At 32.0% G+C, this 17,807-nt stretch overlaps 1 protein-coding gene across 8 annotated transcripts in view; it reads left to right on the top strand.

Moving 5' to 3' along the window:
- bnl (fibroblast growth factor branchless) overlaps nt 1–17,807 on the top strand; it is a 222,095-nt gene that overhangs the window by 166,977 nt on the left and 37,311 nt on the right. For 5 of the 8 annotated variants that reach the window (XM_074130031.1, XM_074130027.1, XM_074130035.1 and 2 more), the window contains one exon: nt 11,003–11,106. In XM_074130031.1, coding sequence (XP_073986132.1) covers nt 11,005–11,106 — 102 coding nt within the window. In that variant the 5' untranslated portion in view covers nt 11,003–11,004. Of the gene's footprint in view, nt 1–10,986; nt 11,107–17,807 lie in introns of all 8 variants that reach the window. The other 3 variants (XM_074130022.1, XM_074130018.1, XM_074130010.1) reach the window with 1 other exon arrangement.

Raw genomic sequence — 17,807 nt, 5'->3', positions numbered from 1 at the left:
TTGTGCTCTTTAAAAAAAAAGGATGTTTTTAATATTGCAGCCAGTTGAGTCAGTTCAGGTGACAAAAAGGAAATAGATTTCCCATGTTAATAATTAATTTTCTTTTTTTTAAGGGTTTTCCCCACAGTGATGATTCCCTCGCCCAAACTCATTCAATTTTTTATTTTTCTCTTCCAATTCTCTCCGTTTTTTTTGTCTTCAATTGAAAGACCATATCCTCCTTCACAATCTCCTCAGCCATGACAGCTTCGGCCTGCCTCTTCTCCTTCTTCTCTCTGGCTCCCATTCCATGATCCGTCTAGGAATCCTTTGCTATTCCAAAAAAGGATAATTTCTGCTTCGAAAAAAGTAACTTTTTGTCTTTCTGTAAATGTAACTTCTTCATATTGAAAGGCCAAAGGAATCTGTGCATTTAATCCAGAGAAGTCAGAAGTGAAACTAGGATACCCACAGAGGAAGTAAGATACTAGAAGAAGAAGTGGTCTTCTTTTATTTCTGCGGGAAGGGGGGGATTTCTCTTTTAAAACTAAATACATGACGATGTTGGACTGTAAAATCTTCTGAAATTAATTGAATCTTTGAAATTGCTTTCGAATAAACATTTAAAAAGGTAGAAAAAAATGTTGTAGTAAATTATGGCAAGATTTGGCATGAAACATTCTCTTTAGGCTGGTGCAATTTTCGTACCCTGAGTTAGCGGACACTTTTAATGGCGAAAATTTATTGGCCATGGGGGAAAGGGAGAAATCATGTATCTACAATCCAGAATTCAGAATAGCTTTGTAAAGACAACCCAGTGGTATCATAGACAGGTATTTAGCTGAGAATATAACATGACAGATCGTGTTTAAAAAATATTTTAGACATCGTTTATTCAAATTTATTTATTTATTTTTACCCGGAATTAATCCCTCCAATAGTTTATGTATTTAGCATAATAAGCTGACATCGTAGATTAATGTGTCAACAGATATATTATAATGAATTATGACAGGGTCCGGATTTAGTGAATAGCTAAATAACAAGGTAATCTGCGAATTTTAAGAGGTTTGTCTGTTAGTCGGTTCTTGGTTTTGTACATGTAGAGACCGAGAGATACCAAGGACATTCATTTAGTTGATAGTGAGCTAGTTTGCGTGAATAGTTGAAGGGAAATGGTTTGAAATGGGAGATTTTTGAATGGGATGAATGAGCTTCTTGTTATTTAATGAAGAATTTGTATGTAACTTTTAATTATAATAAAATTTAACTTTTGCCTGTTCTGCAGTGTAATGGGCAAAGATGCCAGCCAGTGAAATTTACAGAAAGGTCTGTATATTCTATCTCCTAGCTGTTATTCCCATCCCTTTTCCCTATGAACTAACAACTTTTCTGGATTAAACCGCTTGAGGCTGCACGAAAATCGAACCGGACTGCTTCCATTGAAGGCGATTATGCTATCCAGTAAACAAATGAAACCTCATTCACACCAAAACAAGTTTATCATTTAAGTTTCAATGATTGTCCTCTATATTTACGAAACCAACACTGAATAGGAATTTTCAAAAGAGCCATATTATGACTCTTGATCTCCCTTAATGACGAAGCTGAACGCTTTGAGAATGAAAACGGAAGTCAATCTGTAAACTAGAGAATCCTTCAAAAGAAAATTCATGCTAAAATTAATTCTCCATTTTGAATCATTTGTTATATTCGAATTAACGCGTTAATTCTGAACTTTGTTCACCTTGTTGAACCCTTTTTGAACAGAATCGTCGCTTTATTAATTTTGCCAAGTTTTGTTTATTTTTTTAAATTATTTAATGACAATTATATTAACTGTCTTCAATATTTAGTGTGTCTTCTCAAGGCATATACAAGTATCGTTTGATTAATTAATTCATGGAGAGCTCAAGTTCGTGCTCAATTCTTTTGTAAAATCATTTTCTAAAATCTGATTTGAGTTTCCAATAGCTTGTAAGACACAGCAAACATATTAGTTTACGAAAATTGAGAAGTTGGTTGGTCTTTAAATGGCCGCTTATTATAGGCTTGTGAAAACCATGGTCAGAACAAAGTGTAGAACTTTGTACTTTTATTGCAAATCCAAATTGATGGAGCAGAATGCCGCAGGTATTTTTTGGTAAATATTCTTCTTCTTTGTTCTTTGATACAGATCTTCAATCTGGGTGCTAAAGGCGGTTCTTTTAGTTATTTATTGTATTATATTTTGAGATAGTGAGAATTTTGTTACTTAATTTCTTAACACGTTTTTACCCATTTTTTTTGTTTCGTTTTTAGGCTTTCGGATTCAAAAATAATTTTCATTCTTTGATCTCAAATTCTTCTTCTCCTCCAACATTGAAACTCCTAATAAGGTGGCGTTTCAATTTATATTGCCCTTCCTGCAATAAAATAAATGAACTGATGACAGCATCAATAAAAACAAGTTTTGTTTCTCTCCTTCTCGCTCTTTCCTCTCTCTCTCTTTATAAAATTTAATTAAAAAAAAAAATTACAAATCAAGCCGCCTTAAAAAGTTGAGGTCATTCCAATGTTTTGAATATAAAATACCATTTCTTCCTTCTCCACATTTACAGATTCCTAATTAACTCTAATGTAAAAGGCGTACGACGGAGTCTTCTTTTAATTTACATCATACTGTTCAGTGGAACTTCTAAATTTTTCTGTATGTGTGTGACTTAATTAATGGCTATATCCACACTTAATAATTTCTATATCAATTTAAATTTCTCTTAGTTATACTCCAGAGATAAATTATTTTAGAAATTTAAATAGAATGCGTAGTTTATTTGAGGAATTCACACAGTATGCTGCAATTAGCTCGAATTTTCGGACAGTTCGGTAACTAAAAGTAAAGTAAAGTAATCGCCTATTTTTTCAGGCGGGGCTTAACTATCAGTTAGGTGCCTTGGACGGGCTCATACATAACTTTTTAATAATTTTTTCTAATAACTAAAAAGTAGTCATACGCGGGATTCGAACTAGTTCGGAAACTACGTAATATTTCAAACTTCCTAAATGATAAAATGTTAGCAGAGACCTTAGTGTAGACTCGTGAGTGTATGTAACTGCATGACAGCTCAAAAACGGAGAGTTCTAAATAAGGTCAAGATGGGTACCCAGTTTTTGGGACCAACTAACTTCCGGCACTAATATTATGTTGAAAATAAAATATTCCTGATGTTTTGGGCAAAATTTGTCTACTGATTCTCTCCAAAAACTTAACATTTTCCTTTTCCCTGGGAATTCAGTTTTCTCTACAAAGAGCTTCTATGTTATGTATTATAGCCTTTCAAAAATTGGTTCCCCCACAAAAAAAAAAAGATTTATGAAATTTTGGGACTTTTCTTGAAAAAAGGACTTCTTAAATTTCCTTTAACCCGCTTATATGCCCTTATATATTACTTTTATTGCAAAATTTTTTTCAAATTAGGTGTTTTTTTTGGGCCAGGAAAATTTATGACTTCAATTTCAAGCATTTTATTGGATGGGAGGTTACGGTTGGAACAGCCGGGAGACGGAAATAAGTACCTTTCCTGCCTCTAGGTGAAACAGAGAAGTATCAAACGCTTTCAAAGACAATTTATAGATTTCCATAGTGATAACTGAATTAAGTGAAAAGCGTGACATTGTTCTCTCCAAGGTTTTTTCCTTTTCTAGGAGCTGACTATTTCCCAAACAATCCTATCGTCACAATCTAAAGATTAATTATCTTCAATTTTTTAGATTCACTGTAATATCAACCAATGCGTACATTTTACCCAACCCTGTCTGTATAATTAAGGCCACCTTTATGATTAGAGTTGCAGATTATCACCGGAGAACAATAGCTATTTTATCCACAGTTTGATTCCAAAAACTTCTGTAGATCTGTTTTACATCTTAAATAAACATAAATATATTCTCAACTTCAAATGTCACCTTATAGTTAGCTTTCTAAACAATATTTGTGTTTGTTGTTGTAGAAAATTACAATAAGTTACATTTCATCTTCCATATTTACTGCTGCTTTTGTTGACGTATTGTCCAAAAGAAAGATTGACTTTCTATGAGAGATAGAGAGTGTATAGGTCAATATATGTAAATCAATTCAAATTGGTGACATTCACATGGTACCCAAAACCTACTCAATGCTGCACATCGCTTTTCATTCTTACACAAAATAAATATGAATTATTTATAATCTTTTTATTATTGTGATTAGTCGTCCATTCATTAAGTTTTATTAATTTATTTATTTATTTTATACTCATAAGGTAATATTTCATTAATAAAACCGCAACTGGTTTATTGATCATGATAGTTACATGTTTATTAAATATTTTGTCCCTTTTTTTTAAGTCATTAGCATTGTGCACTTTTCTCCTTTTTTTTTATAATAATGAGTGTAAAGTGTTACATTTTTTGAGAGAAATATTTTCAGAAAAGGCAGTGGTGATTACGTTTTCTAAAGCGCCACTTACAACCACAAGAAACATGAAATTACGGAAGTGTTTTTAATGTTCTTTCACATTGTACAGGTGGCGAACAGTAAATTACCTGAAGTGGGCACTTCAGGAGGAAAAGTTTAACGGTGCATTTCTCCAGGTTGATCTAAAAAATAAGTAAAATTTTCCTCTGAAAATACCGAATATGAGCTTTCATGTCTTTTGTGATAATCTAATGAATTTGCCAACGAAGTTTTCAAGGTCTCCTTGAACAGAAGAGAAATATTTTTAGCTAATGATCTTTTTGTTTGTTCGTGTGTATTAATAGAATGTCTTTATAAAGAATAGTGGACGATAAGTAAACCGTTCAGTTTTTGGGATTACGTTTGCGTAAGTTGTCGCTTCTATAGTGAACATCACAACAGTGCGAATTAACTGAAGCTATTTCTTTGTTTGGATTCAACGATTTCCTCTAAACAAGTTATTTTCTGAGGAATGTTTAAGATGTTAACAACATATATTTGTAACAACGTATATTTTTGTTGCCTCTACAACATCATGTATTACAATTTTAAATATGAAGAAAATCGATTGCGTAGAAGAATATTTTGACGAATATTTGGTGAATTTCAGCATCGAAACGAAAGTGGTGACGTCTTTTTTCTAAACAGATGGCCTCGAAATATCTATTTTTGTTAATTACTCACTTTTCATCTTTATCGCAACACTTTCCTTCTCTCCATTTTGCTAGTGATAGTAATTATTTTTAACATTTTGATTAATGATTGGTAATAAATAAATAAAATTATCACAACACAATGTTTTAACTGTTTATCCAACTGTTTGATTGAATAAAATAGATTTATTATGAAGTGAATATCTGACGCGCCATCATTAATAAAAAGGTTTAAATTTTTAGTAATGTGATGTAGGATATTCTAACAGATTCGAAATCACGACAGGACGCTGAATATATTGGATCAAGTTTGATTGTGATATCTGTATTGTCATTATATAAATAATTTCCAAATGTGAACTCAGCAGGTAACTTGTCAAATGTTATGATTCATTCAAGTAACTATTTTGTACAAAATAGAAATTTATACGGTGTTCTAACAATAAAAAATATCAACTCATCATTCATCTTTCGTTAGAATCAACTAAGAAAACTAACTTCATTTCGTTTTCATCTAAGGCATAACTTTTTTAACGATGGCGTGTTTTGCTAGTCAATTGAAGGCTAAGGACCTGTACGCCAGATAAATGATGTTTTTAGCTCCTTAGAAAATATTTTCATTGATAAAATTGAAAGGAGGAATTAATGGGGCATGATCAAGACAAACAGCACACCTTCTAGAGGATCCTCAAAGTTTGGACCTCTAAAAGAGAGCAGACTTTAACCTATTTAGGGGTTTCAAGGATTACATGAGCCTCGTTAGTTCCTAGACCTTGGGAAACAGAACCCATCATGTTATCTAATAAATAAATAAATTAATCTCAGTTCCATGATTCCGTGCAGCATCGATCATGACAAAAAAATCATTCTTCCAAGTGTCTCCCGGCGGCAATAGGCTCTACATTTCGACCCAGACCCCGGCTGAGCGCTCTTGCCAACTCATTTTTGCAGGACCCATTTAGGCTCAGGAAATCTTCTCAGGGCGCGGTAATTTCGTTTATCTTCTATCTCTTGTACAAATTGTGGGTGAACGAGGTTAAAAGATCTCAGCTACAATGTTAGGTTACATTGGAATGGTTAATTTGCGATATGAGACCTCTCGCATTTGAAGCCAGAGGAAATGATAACGTTAAAACGACATATAGAGGAAGAACCTAACGTAAAAGTGTTGTTCCTTCTATTAGATATCTTACAAGGGTCGGCTGTAGTTCATCTTGACTGCAGTGACTGGAGACCAGGACTCCAGCCCACTTCTCACCTAATCTAATCTAACAGAGGATGAAAATTTGTAAAACTATAAAGTTCTCTAACGAATAGAATTATAAAGACAAATTTAGTCTAATTTGATGGTTGTTGTGCCGATAAGAGTGTCGTCTATATTAGAACATAAAACTACAAACGTACTATGTATGTTTTAACAGAGTATACCTTACCATGTGTGGTTTGATATAGTTTCATTTAATTAAAAGATAAGAGTTTTTTAAACATTTTGACGTGAGTTTATAGACTAAACTACAAGAAATAAGCTAACTTCTTAAAAGCTTTGCCATGTAAAAGTAAATTCCCTGGCTAAATTAAACTTCTCTTTAGTTTGAATATTAAAACTTATTTGTTGCCTATTTCAAACTTTTATCAAAGTTATTTTAGCAATTTAAATTTAATCATATAAACGGACAGGTTTGGTGCTGAAATTTTATTAGTTTTATAAGAAACCTTCTTAAAAATTTTTAGTTACCCAATGTCCAAAAAAAAACTTCCGGAATAAAGTGGTTTACCAATTTGAAAGGCACCTACATTTCTTCGTTCACACCTGACATTAATTCAAGTCACTAAAGTCAGTTGACTGAATCGCTCCAGCTAAGAGTCAATTACAATCTACTAACTTTCCCATCCTGTAATCCTGCTAATTAAAAAATGTCACCTTGTCGATTCCTAACCTCTTCTTGTAACCTAGCTCTTGCTAGTTTTCGAATTGTTCACTCGATTGCTAGACAATTTTTATTGCAATTTGTTTGTACAAACATTTATTGTCTTTATGTTGATCTATACAAAGACTTCAGTTTTGCACCCACAAAAACAATAAATAAATAAATTCATTAACTATATTTATTCTATATATAAGAGATGTGATTTCGCTTTATTATTTTGCATATGCACTTTTGTTGGTGTGTGGTCTTCTGGAGACCGTTACTAATCTGATGCAGGTTGGTAACCAAAGTGAAAAGATGTTTGTAACCATCTTATAGGTTCCAGATGGCTAAAGAGAATTTCTGCCATTCATTATCAACCTAAACTGTTTTGTAAGTTCTTAAAATTAACAAATTATGGATTTTGCTGAAAGTTCTGCATATAATATCGGCAGCACAGTCAAATATATCTCGCTCTAGGTTGGGTCAATTAATTACAAAGGTAAATAATAACCAACTTATGGATAGTCAGTGACTCAGCAGATCTCAACAGACGCTCCCGACAACTGTTAAGACTACTTTACAACTGAACAAAACTGTCTCTGTACGAAAAAATTATCTGAAATCAAAATTGTGTGATTGTCACTTATTGTAAGTGTATTAAAGCCCGTCTTGGTTTATCGCATCAAACCTCCAAACCTAGCGCTCAATCCTCCATAGGATCGAAACCTTGCAGTCCAAAATTCTTCGCTCTATAGTTAACGCTCCTTTCTTATGTCACCAATCAAATCCTTCATACGAACTAAAACAAGTTGCTGGAACCCGTTACAAAATAGAAATTTCCATCCGACTTATAATCACCTTTATGCAGAACACTTCCAGATAACACTCGTAGACACTCGTCTTAAAAAGACAGTAGCCTCGCGATCTCCTCACGGACAATGAGAGTTAATAGAAGTGAAGTTTTTTACTATCATTGTTGCTTACAGCTCAATTAAGCGTTGATTGTAGCTAAAGAAACGATTAATAAAAACAGAAAGAAAGCCGTCCACACCATAAAACTTCTCTACGACTCAGAACTTATTATTCGCAAGTTTCGAAGCCTAGCCAGTTAGACTGGTCTGTCATAACTTAGTAATTCTTAATAACTGGTAGATATAGTAAAGAAAACGATCCGGATTTTTTCGTTTAGTTTCGAGCGGATTTGGAAGCAGCCTATCAGCCGATCTTGATACCCTAGAAAGTTTCTTGGGACGGCAGTCCTGAATATGGTCCTAATATTAAGGTGGGTACAGGTTGTGCCTTGTCTGTGATGTGCAGTTTAAAATATCGTAATTAATTAATTTTGTATTTTTTATATTTAATAATTTATTTAAGTATCTCATCGTGAAACGTTTAGCTGTATTTTAGAAACTTTACAGGAACTTCCGAAGAGCAATGCTCTCATTTTTCTGACAGTTGATTTACGCCTTCTTTCTGGTAAGACCCTCTCATCCTAGTATTTCGGGTTAGTTACTGATCTAACCTCTCCAGAAGGAATTCTAAAATTTATAACTGAATAGAGTTTTTAATATAAATGAATAGTATATAAGAGAACGTTGGACTTGAAAGACAACATTTTTATGGCCTTCTGTTTCTCAAGCAATTTCTTTAAAAAACTAGATACTTTAAGAAAAAATGTATTTGATTTATGAAAAGAAAATGAGAACTTTTAAATTGTTTTGATTTAGTTGGGTCTAATAGTAAGTTATTACCCTTTTTGTAAACCTGATGAACAAAGTTGTAGGCGAGACTTTGTCTGACTTTCATCAGGTTGAGGACAGTTTTAAAGACATTAGAGATCTAATTTTTTATTTCCTTTAACTGATAGTACGCGGAAGTATTGCGCAAATGCTCAAAGTATCGAAATTATATCTCATGAGAAAACCTTTCTCATCGAAAGAGTGGTTTTTAAAAACAATATTTGAATGGACTTCCGTTTTGCGTTCGTCGAATAGATATTTCAAAAAGAAAGAAGCTAGCGATCAATACAAATCATACTTAAAATCATCTCTGCAGGTATCCCAGCCTAACACTTAATACTGCCATTTCCGGCACTCAAAGAAAAAATATGTGAAAAATTTGACACCATCACAGTACTGGCTCTTGCTCCAGGAAGAGTAAATAAAAAAAAATTCAAAGCGGTTACAACAAGATATTTAACACAAAACTTAAATCTTTACAGGGAAATAATTTATTTCTCCTTTAACAGGTACACCTGTTTTATGTGTTAGTTCGGCAGTGATTTATAGGTCGGCCATTTATCGTGTTTTAGGCGTGTTTACCCGTTCGCTATTAACATCTGGAGAGTTTTTAGCATTCAGTAGTGTGATCTATTTCTTTTTTTCAGGTTTGTGACGAGGGGGGGTGTTTAAGGAAGGAAGACATGTTGGGGTTCTTATTTATTTTATAATTCTTAGAATTATTTAATTATTTTATTATTACAATGGCAAAATTGTAAAACAGGTGTTCTGTACAATAAATAATTAGTAAAGGAAGAAACTACCCAGTGGTGCCACTCCGCGTAAGAGACTTAATTGCTTTAACCAGTTATATTAAGACGTCTAGGACGGTCATCAGGAAGTGAGGAAACAGGCTACAGGATTCTGATGTGCAGAAAAGGTGTTACGGAATTTCGTAAAGCAAATTACGGTTTGGCCGCAAATTGCGGTTTCGTCGGATAGTCAATCAACCGGAGTGTTAATTTAATGAGCAAATATTTTTAGTTTTTATCTCTTTTCCTTCTCCGTTATTTTTTTTTTAACTATTTTTTATTTTTATATTATTATTTTTATTTAATAATACACTCGCATTTCGCACTGCTACGATAAGTTGGAGTGGCTTTTTCCCCCTCTACCACCGCCAGTATTTTGTGGCTTCATTCCTCTTCCAAGTTAACCAATCTCAAAGAGGCCATCTTATATTTTTCAACACTTCAAGTTCAAATCCTCGATCCATTCCCGTAGAGTACTAGATCTGGTTCCTCTGAATCATCGTTTCACTTCATCCTTTGACAAATCTTTCTTAATTCGCGCTACCTCTCTCTGGAACTCCTTACCATCATCTGTCCACCATGCTCCTACCCTTTCAATCTTTAAAACCCTTCTGTTCAATTATCTCCTTTCTCCTCAGCTTCCTCAATAATAATTGAGTGCATTTATTTCCTTAATTTTAATTCTTATTTTCGTAAATATATGCTTATTTTTTGTTTATAAATATTTAAAATACAGGCCAAACCAATAGGGCCTTCAATTGTACATGTATTTATTCTAAGGGAACAATAGTCCCAGGATTAGTTATTCATTTAACAAGTGTGGAAAGTAGTACTTTTCCTCACACGAGGCAGGGTTTGCACGCACGAGCGAGCGAAGTGAGGCGAAAAGCAACTGCAAATTGCCGAGTGTGAGGAAAATACTTTACACTCGAGTTAAATATTATATTTTTTCTGCAACCATTAGGGTTATTAGCTAAAAAAAAAAAAACTGAACAGGAATCACTAGAATCCATTTTAAATTTCTATAAGATAACACTAAAACCTTTTTAACTGTTATAATTAAAAATATCTAATTATTTATTAAAATATTATTTTTATTTCTATATTCCTTTCAATTTTTATTTTATTTTTTAATATTCGTTTTTTAATTATTCAGATAAAATAAATTTAAATAAGCTTATTAAAGTTTTACAGAAAATATTTAATAACAAAACTTTTATATCAAGGAAGCACAATAAAGTTTTTTCACTCACTAGTGAGGAAAGTGACACTAATGGGAATTTTGCCCACTAGTGAGGTAAAGTTGGGCATTACACAGCTGATTTTAATTGAGTAATGAGAACATTCCTACATGGTTGCAGAAAAAATAAATTTATTTTAATTTCATTTAAAATTTATTTGGTTTATATTTCTAAATTACTGTTTAATAAATAAATAAAGGAATTTGATGTTGCAGCTATGCTCCAGAGGAGTTCAGTAACTATGGGCCAGGTGAAAATACAAGGAGTGACCACGTGTATGTACCTGTGCATGGATGTATGCGGCATTCCTTATGCGTCGGTAAGTCGCTCAATTTACTCCAGTTTAATTTATTCTTTTAGATTATTTAATGGGGAATAGTGAATTGCGGTAGTCCGTAGTTATAAATCTTATGTCTTTATTCGCTCAAGATATATGCATGCCTTGATGTCTAGGACAGACAAAAAATAATTCACCGTGTTTATAACTGGTAGAATATCTTAAAGTGCTGATAGTTCTCATGAGGAGACAAATAGGACCCTTTATTTACTCGTACTTCGACCAGTTTATGCCCTTCCTTTATTCCTTAGGAATCTCACACCTAGTGTTTTATGGGAATTCTTACCTTTACTTTTTTTTATTCTCTCTTTCTGTGATCCAATTAGCCTCTAACAGAACTCCAACTATCTCCTCAATTAGTATTTACAACTTGATAAAACTTCTTTCTAGTGAACTGTAAGTAATTACAGTCCTGTATAGTGCAGCCATTTCTTTTTTATAAAATTGGTATTCATTGAAATCAACTGGTGCAATCTGTGGTACATCTGCCAATAAAATAACTCAAAACGACTTGCTCTTAAATTTTACTCACAATAAAAATTAATTAGTAAGATTTCTTCCAACTGGGGATTTTCCTTAAATCATTGTTGATCTTAGATTGTCTAAAAATGGCGTCCAGGATTTTATTTACTGGTTTGTTAAGAGATAGAACATACCTGAATATAACTGGATTGTTCCATAGTACCGCCTAACTTAAAATGTCCACAGGACAGACCCAAAAATTTATTTTATATACAAATTTTTTAAATAAGATTTGAAAATATATTTCTCGTAAAAATGACTAAATTTACTCCATTCAGTATTCAACAAGAACGGTGAAAATTTGCAGGCCTCTTTTTGGGAGGAGGGAAATGTGTTTTGTATTACTTCCGTTTGATAAATTTTGTAGTCTGGGCTTCCGGAGAGATTCCGTTACTGAAAACTCTGAACTAAAGAGTGTACACTATCAGAGATACTTTTTTTGGGCTCACGATACCTCTCACAACCGGATATTTCTGGTAAAGTCTGGGTATTCAAAAAATTGGAGATTATCACTTTTTTTTTTAGCTTTTTTAAATAATTTTTTTTGTAACTTTTAATGCAAAGGTAATAAAAATAACATAAAATAATCTTTAGAGTATATCCCTACTTTAGCGAGTAATAAAGCATTAATCGAATGAAATTTCTGGCACAGAATTTAAAAACTGTGTCTACATTTAAGAGAGATGTGTTAAATAGTCGCTTATTCACTAAACTTACCCACAGAGGTCCACTGGCTTTTTACATTAGAGCCCACAAAAATATTTATGTCCACTTTTTAGTGCAGAACAGCAGACTCATAAAAATGAAAGATGTTGCCTAGACTAAAACTATCTTGTTTATTATTTGTTAAATATTATTTTTATTAATTGTATTCTAATTTTATTCACATTCGTTCCTTATTTCTAAAAAAAGATTTTATTATGATTTGAATATATAAACAAATTATCTAGATCGTTTGAATAATACATTGTTATTGGTTTAATAATTAACATTTTTAATTAATTTTAAGTAAGACTTCGTGAAATAGGATAGGCCGCCAAGAATGTTTAATGAAGACGAATGAATGATGTAACTAATATTAGAAATCACCTTCTAAAATGATAGCAACAATGAAATATTTAAAAGAAAAGTTGCCAAATTCAATTAAACCGAACTCCCCAAAAGTAAATCAATCGCAATCATTGATAAAAAAACTTTCAAAGCAGCCAACCAATCTAAGGAATATTAGAAAACAGATAAGATATCTAATTGCTATTATTAAAAATTTTATGAGTGTTTTAAATAGAAATAAAGAAAAAATTTTTACGTGAAATAGAAACTTCTGAAGAAAGCAACTAGGCCAGCAGCCTATTAGTGCTTAATGGTTGGCCGTGTACCGTTACACATGTAAATTGGATAATTTCATGCACGAAATTACTGAAAAATAAAATAATCGCCGGGGAATTTCCGCTTGATGATATTTCAAGAAAAAAAAAAATGGAGAAACAATGCTTTGTGTTGTATTTCTTACTTTATCACTTTCTCAAATAGCTGTAACAATACGAGAAAGTTATTTTAAAAAATTATTCTTATCGAAAATTTAGAGAATCATCTATAGATCGTCTTTTAATCTCTACAATTAGGGATCTTGCTTTGGATTGGAAGATGTAGGTATCCCACTTCAGAAATCAGTTAGAACAAGGGTTCATTAAGGATAAGTTTCCTGGTTTGGAGCTTCACATTTCACTCGGTTTATTACTTAGTCAGATGTCAGTGAAGATTTTCGACTTTGGCAGGAAATGCGCATTCTGAGGTTCACTGAGCGAGAAGACGTTTTTCATGCAAATCGCTCTCTCTTCCGCTGTATTTGTGCTTCTTTCTCTTTTCTCAAACTCTCTCTCTATCTATTTGGGTGCATGTTTTCATTCTTTATTTTTTATTTAAGAAAATAAAAGATTTGAAATAACGGCGACCGTAAATTATAATATATGACCTGCAAATATGACTATGTATGACTTGTAATCATTTAGTAATAATAATAGTAATAATAATAATAAAATTTGTTTGCAATAATAAAAATAGTAATAATAATAATAGTGCTTTATTTCATAATAACAAAATAATAGATACTAAAGTATTCTACATTCTACGAACTACGGCATGGTAAAACTGTCTGCCTTAACAATTTAGTGTAATGTAGGGTTTATTAACTTTTCCATTTTGGTTATAATTAAATGTGTCTCAAATATACTTAAATTGAAGAAAATTTGTTTGCAATTTGTTTTTTTTTTATCTTTTATTGGAATTTACTACTGCAAAGGTTGCAGCAACAAGCAAATGTGGTACCTGATTAAACAAAATACGTGAAAATCATGAATGGAGAAGGCACCCAGTGGTGTTATTCGAGTAACGTGCTCTTGCTATACTGCTCTCACGATAAGTGTAGATCATGAGGCCGTCTTCTCTTCAATCTCCTGGTAATTTGGAGGAAGATAGGTGTTCTATGAGAGGGTTAGGATGAGCTGCTGTAGAGTGGAATGAAATTTGAGAAAACGAGTGTTAGCAAGATCTGTAATGAAAGGGATTTTGAGGTAATTATGGATAGTGAGGTTAGATACATAGAACGGAGCGTTAAGTAGTTTCGAAGTATTTTGGACTGTAATGCCTGGAGGTTTGCAATTTAAGAAGTAAATAAGAAAAAGGCATGTGAGTGTTAAAAAAAACAGAATTTAGGGATTTTCCTCGATAACGGATTTTGTGGTTTTCCATTAGAACTATTAGGACAGTTCTGGTGGAGGATTTAGTGGTAATGTTTAAATACTTGATCACTTTACATAATACTAATGGGAGGCTGATATGCGGTCATCTAAACTTTCAAGTTTGCATTCAATCCAAAGGAAATTCCTTACTTACAACTTTGAGAATTGGAGCAAGGAGAAAGTCAAGCCAGTGTTTCACACTAAATTTATAATTATTATTATTTTTCATTCATTTATTTATTTATTAGCCGGAATAACAGTTATTAAGCGGCCCGAGGGCAAGGAGGTACTCTATTTGTTACTTTATTATTATCATTATCAACTATCTCCTTTATTTGCTTTCTTATAAAGTGAAGTTCCCGATTAAGCAATAGTTTTTGCAGTATATTTATGCAAAATAGGCTCTGTATTAATGAATAAATTTGTAAGTTATGTTAAGACATGTGCATACTAAGTGCGAATTAGCCGTAGGTGTTGAAAGTTGTCTGGATATGTGATGCTCATCCAATTTAGTTTAATTTTTTAATTTGATTTTCTTGTAGTTCTCGACTCTTCACTATCATTATACGTAAGACGATCTTCAGAGATTTGGTAGCAAAATTATAAATTAACAGTTACCGCGTACAAGCCTCGAAAGTATTAAACAGAACTTTGTTTTTATTTATTTTCCTCATCTTGGGCCGCCTTAAGTAAAGTCCATGTTTTAAGCGAGACTTCTAAATGTTATCTTTAACATGATCTTCTAAGTGTTTAAAAAAAAACAGAAGGTTTTATTCGGTTTTAGAATGATGGGTATCTGAAATTCTATACTTAAAACTAAGGCAATTTAAATTTGATATCTCTTGAAAATAAGAAAAGTATTTTGAAAATAAGACTTCAATTTTAAGGGTTTTCACGAATTTAAGGGGTCATCCTGAAATCCCACAAGTCTCTTACAGTAAGCAGCATAAAACAAAATATCTGTAAAGTTTTGCTTAACCCTACTTATCAGAATATTGTTTCGATATAAAAAATAGTCAGCAAAATGTTTCTTCAAGTTGATTATTTTGAAAATCCCTAATTAGATTAGATTAGATTAGACTAGGGCGGCCTCAGGGCCTACGCCACTGCGACCCCTTTGGGTCTATTGTGGCTCCCCTAACTTTAAAGCTCACCCTCCAGACCTGTCCTTTTAATTAGACTCTTAATGCTGGAGAGTGACTTTTGGGTAAAACTCACAGGCCTTGGTTTTTCCTCCCCGAGAAGTAACATCCTTAGCCACAAATCCCTAATTAACTTTCTCATTCCTCCCTATTTTTCAAATCAAATTAAAGGTATTCAAGGCTTTAAAAAATTAACATGTACAAAATAAAAGAATAGCAAGATTATATTATGCAAACACTAAAATTAAACACCCGGTAATTAAAGGCGTCAGAAATCAGATAAGCCACTTCAAATGGTTTAATTAACGTCAATCCATAAAAGACTCAATGCTGCCAACTTCTCTCTCTTGTATTTATTTCTTTACAGCTCCAAGAAAAGAACTGGGAACACCGCCTTGGTTATTTATTTTAATTTTTATTTGGTTATTTATTCTATAATGGCGAGTCGTGATCACGCAGCTTTTGCTCTTTTTTACAGTATTTAAATCAAGATCATGATGGCAACTTATTTTTGTTTAAAGTTTTCAAAATAAAAATTAATTTTGTTCAAAAAAAAGAAGAGAAAAGTTAGGTTATTACCTAATAAGGAATTAATTTTGTTCAAAAAAAAGAAGAGAAAAGTTAGGTTATTACCTAATAAGGAATTAATTTGGTTCAAAAAAAAGAAGAGAAAAGTTAGGTTATTACCTAATAAGGAATTAATTTGGTTCAAAAAAAAGAAGAGAAAAGTTAGGTTATTACCTAATAAGGAATTAATTTGGTTCAAAAAAAAGAAGAGAAAAGTTAGGTTATTACCTAATAAGGAATTAATTTGGTTCAAAAAAAAGAAGAGAAAAGTTAGGTTATTACCTAATAAGGAATTAATTTTGTTCAAAAAAAAGAAGAGAAAAGTTAGGTTATTACCTAATAAGGAATTAATTTGGTTCAAAAAAAAGAAGAGAAAAGTTAGGTTATTACCTAATAAGGAATTAATGGTTCAAAAAAAAGAAGAGAAAAGTTAGGTTATTACCTAATAAGGAATTAATTTGGTTCAAAAAAAAGAAGAGAAAAGTTAGGTTATTACCTAATAAGGAATTAATTTGGTTCAAAAAAAAGAAGAGAAAAGTTAGGTTATTACCTAATAAGGAATTAATTTGGTTCAAAAAAAAGAAGAGAAAAGTTAGGTTATTACCTAATAAGGAATTAATTTGGTTCAAAAAAAAGAAGAGAAAAGTTAGGTTATTACCTAATAAGGAATTAATTTGGTTCAAAAAAAAGAAGAGAAAAGTTAGGTTATTACCTAATAAGGAATTAATTTGGTTCAAAAAAAAGAAGAGAAAAGTTAGGTTATTACCTAATAAGGAATTAATTTTGTTCAAAAAAAAGAAGAGAAAAGTTAGGTTATTACCTAATAAGGAATTAATTTGGTTCAAAAAAAAGAAGAGAAAAGTTAGGTTATTACCTAATAAGGAATTAATTTGGTTCAAAAAAAAGAAGAGAAAAGTTAGGTTATTACCTAATAAGGAATTAATTTGGTTCAAAAAAAAGAAGAGAAAAGTTAGGTTATTACCTAATAAGGAATTAATTTGGTTCAAAAAAAAGAAGAGAAAAGTTAGGTTATTACCTAATAAGGAATTAATTTTGTTCAAAAAAAAGAAGAGAAAAGTTAGGTTATTACCTAATAAGGAATTAATTTGGTTCAAAAAAAAGAAGAGAAAAGTTAGGTTATTACCTAATAAGGAATTAATTTGGTTCAAAAAAAAGAAGAGAAAAGTTAGGTTATTACCTAATAAGGAATTAATTTGGTTCAAAAAAAATCGCTAATGTAATTTTATTTTTTGTTTAATATAAATTTGGAATGTGTTACGTAATCTAAGCTAATTTTGAATCAGCCCCTCTCTCATTAGAAAGAAAAATGTTCTTAGGTAAGTAACTGAATTAAGCTTTGTGACGCTTTGATTTAAACTAAAATCAACTCAGTATCATTTTACAACTTTTTTTTTTTTATTGACCACGCCCCCTGTGAAAATTCGCCTAATTTTCCGCCCCTCCTCCAAAAAACGATGTAGGTCAGGAAAGCATTAAATTTTCTGTTGATAGCTTTTGTACGTTGAAAATTATTCACACGAATCTAGTAAAGTAAAGTAATCGCCTATTTTTTCAGGCGGGGCTTAGCGTCCATCTATCATTTACTAGGTGTCGTGGACGGAGGCGAATAGCAAACGTACTTTACTATTTCTCATTTAACCATTAAATAAAATCCAAGGCCAAGACCGGGAATCGAACCCAGTACCACAATGCA

This window comes from Rhodnius prolixus, unplaced genomic scaffold, assembly GCF_049639745.1.
Source record: "Rhodnius prolixus isolate KJV_2025 unplaced genomic scaffold, Rpr scaffold_1, whole genome shotgun sequence".
NCBI classification, from domain to species: domain Eukaryota; kingdom Metazoa; phylum Arthropoda; class Insecta; order Hemiptera; family Reduviidae; genus Rhodnius; species Rhodnius prolixus.
Note: the sequence above shows the minus strand (reverse complement) of the source record. Positions and strands in the feature narration are given on the sequence as shown.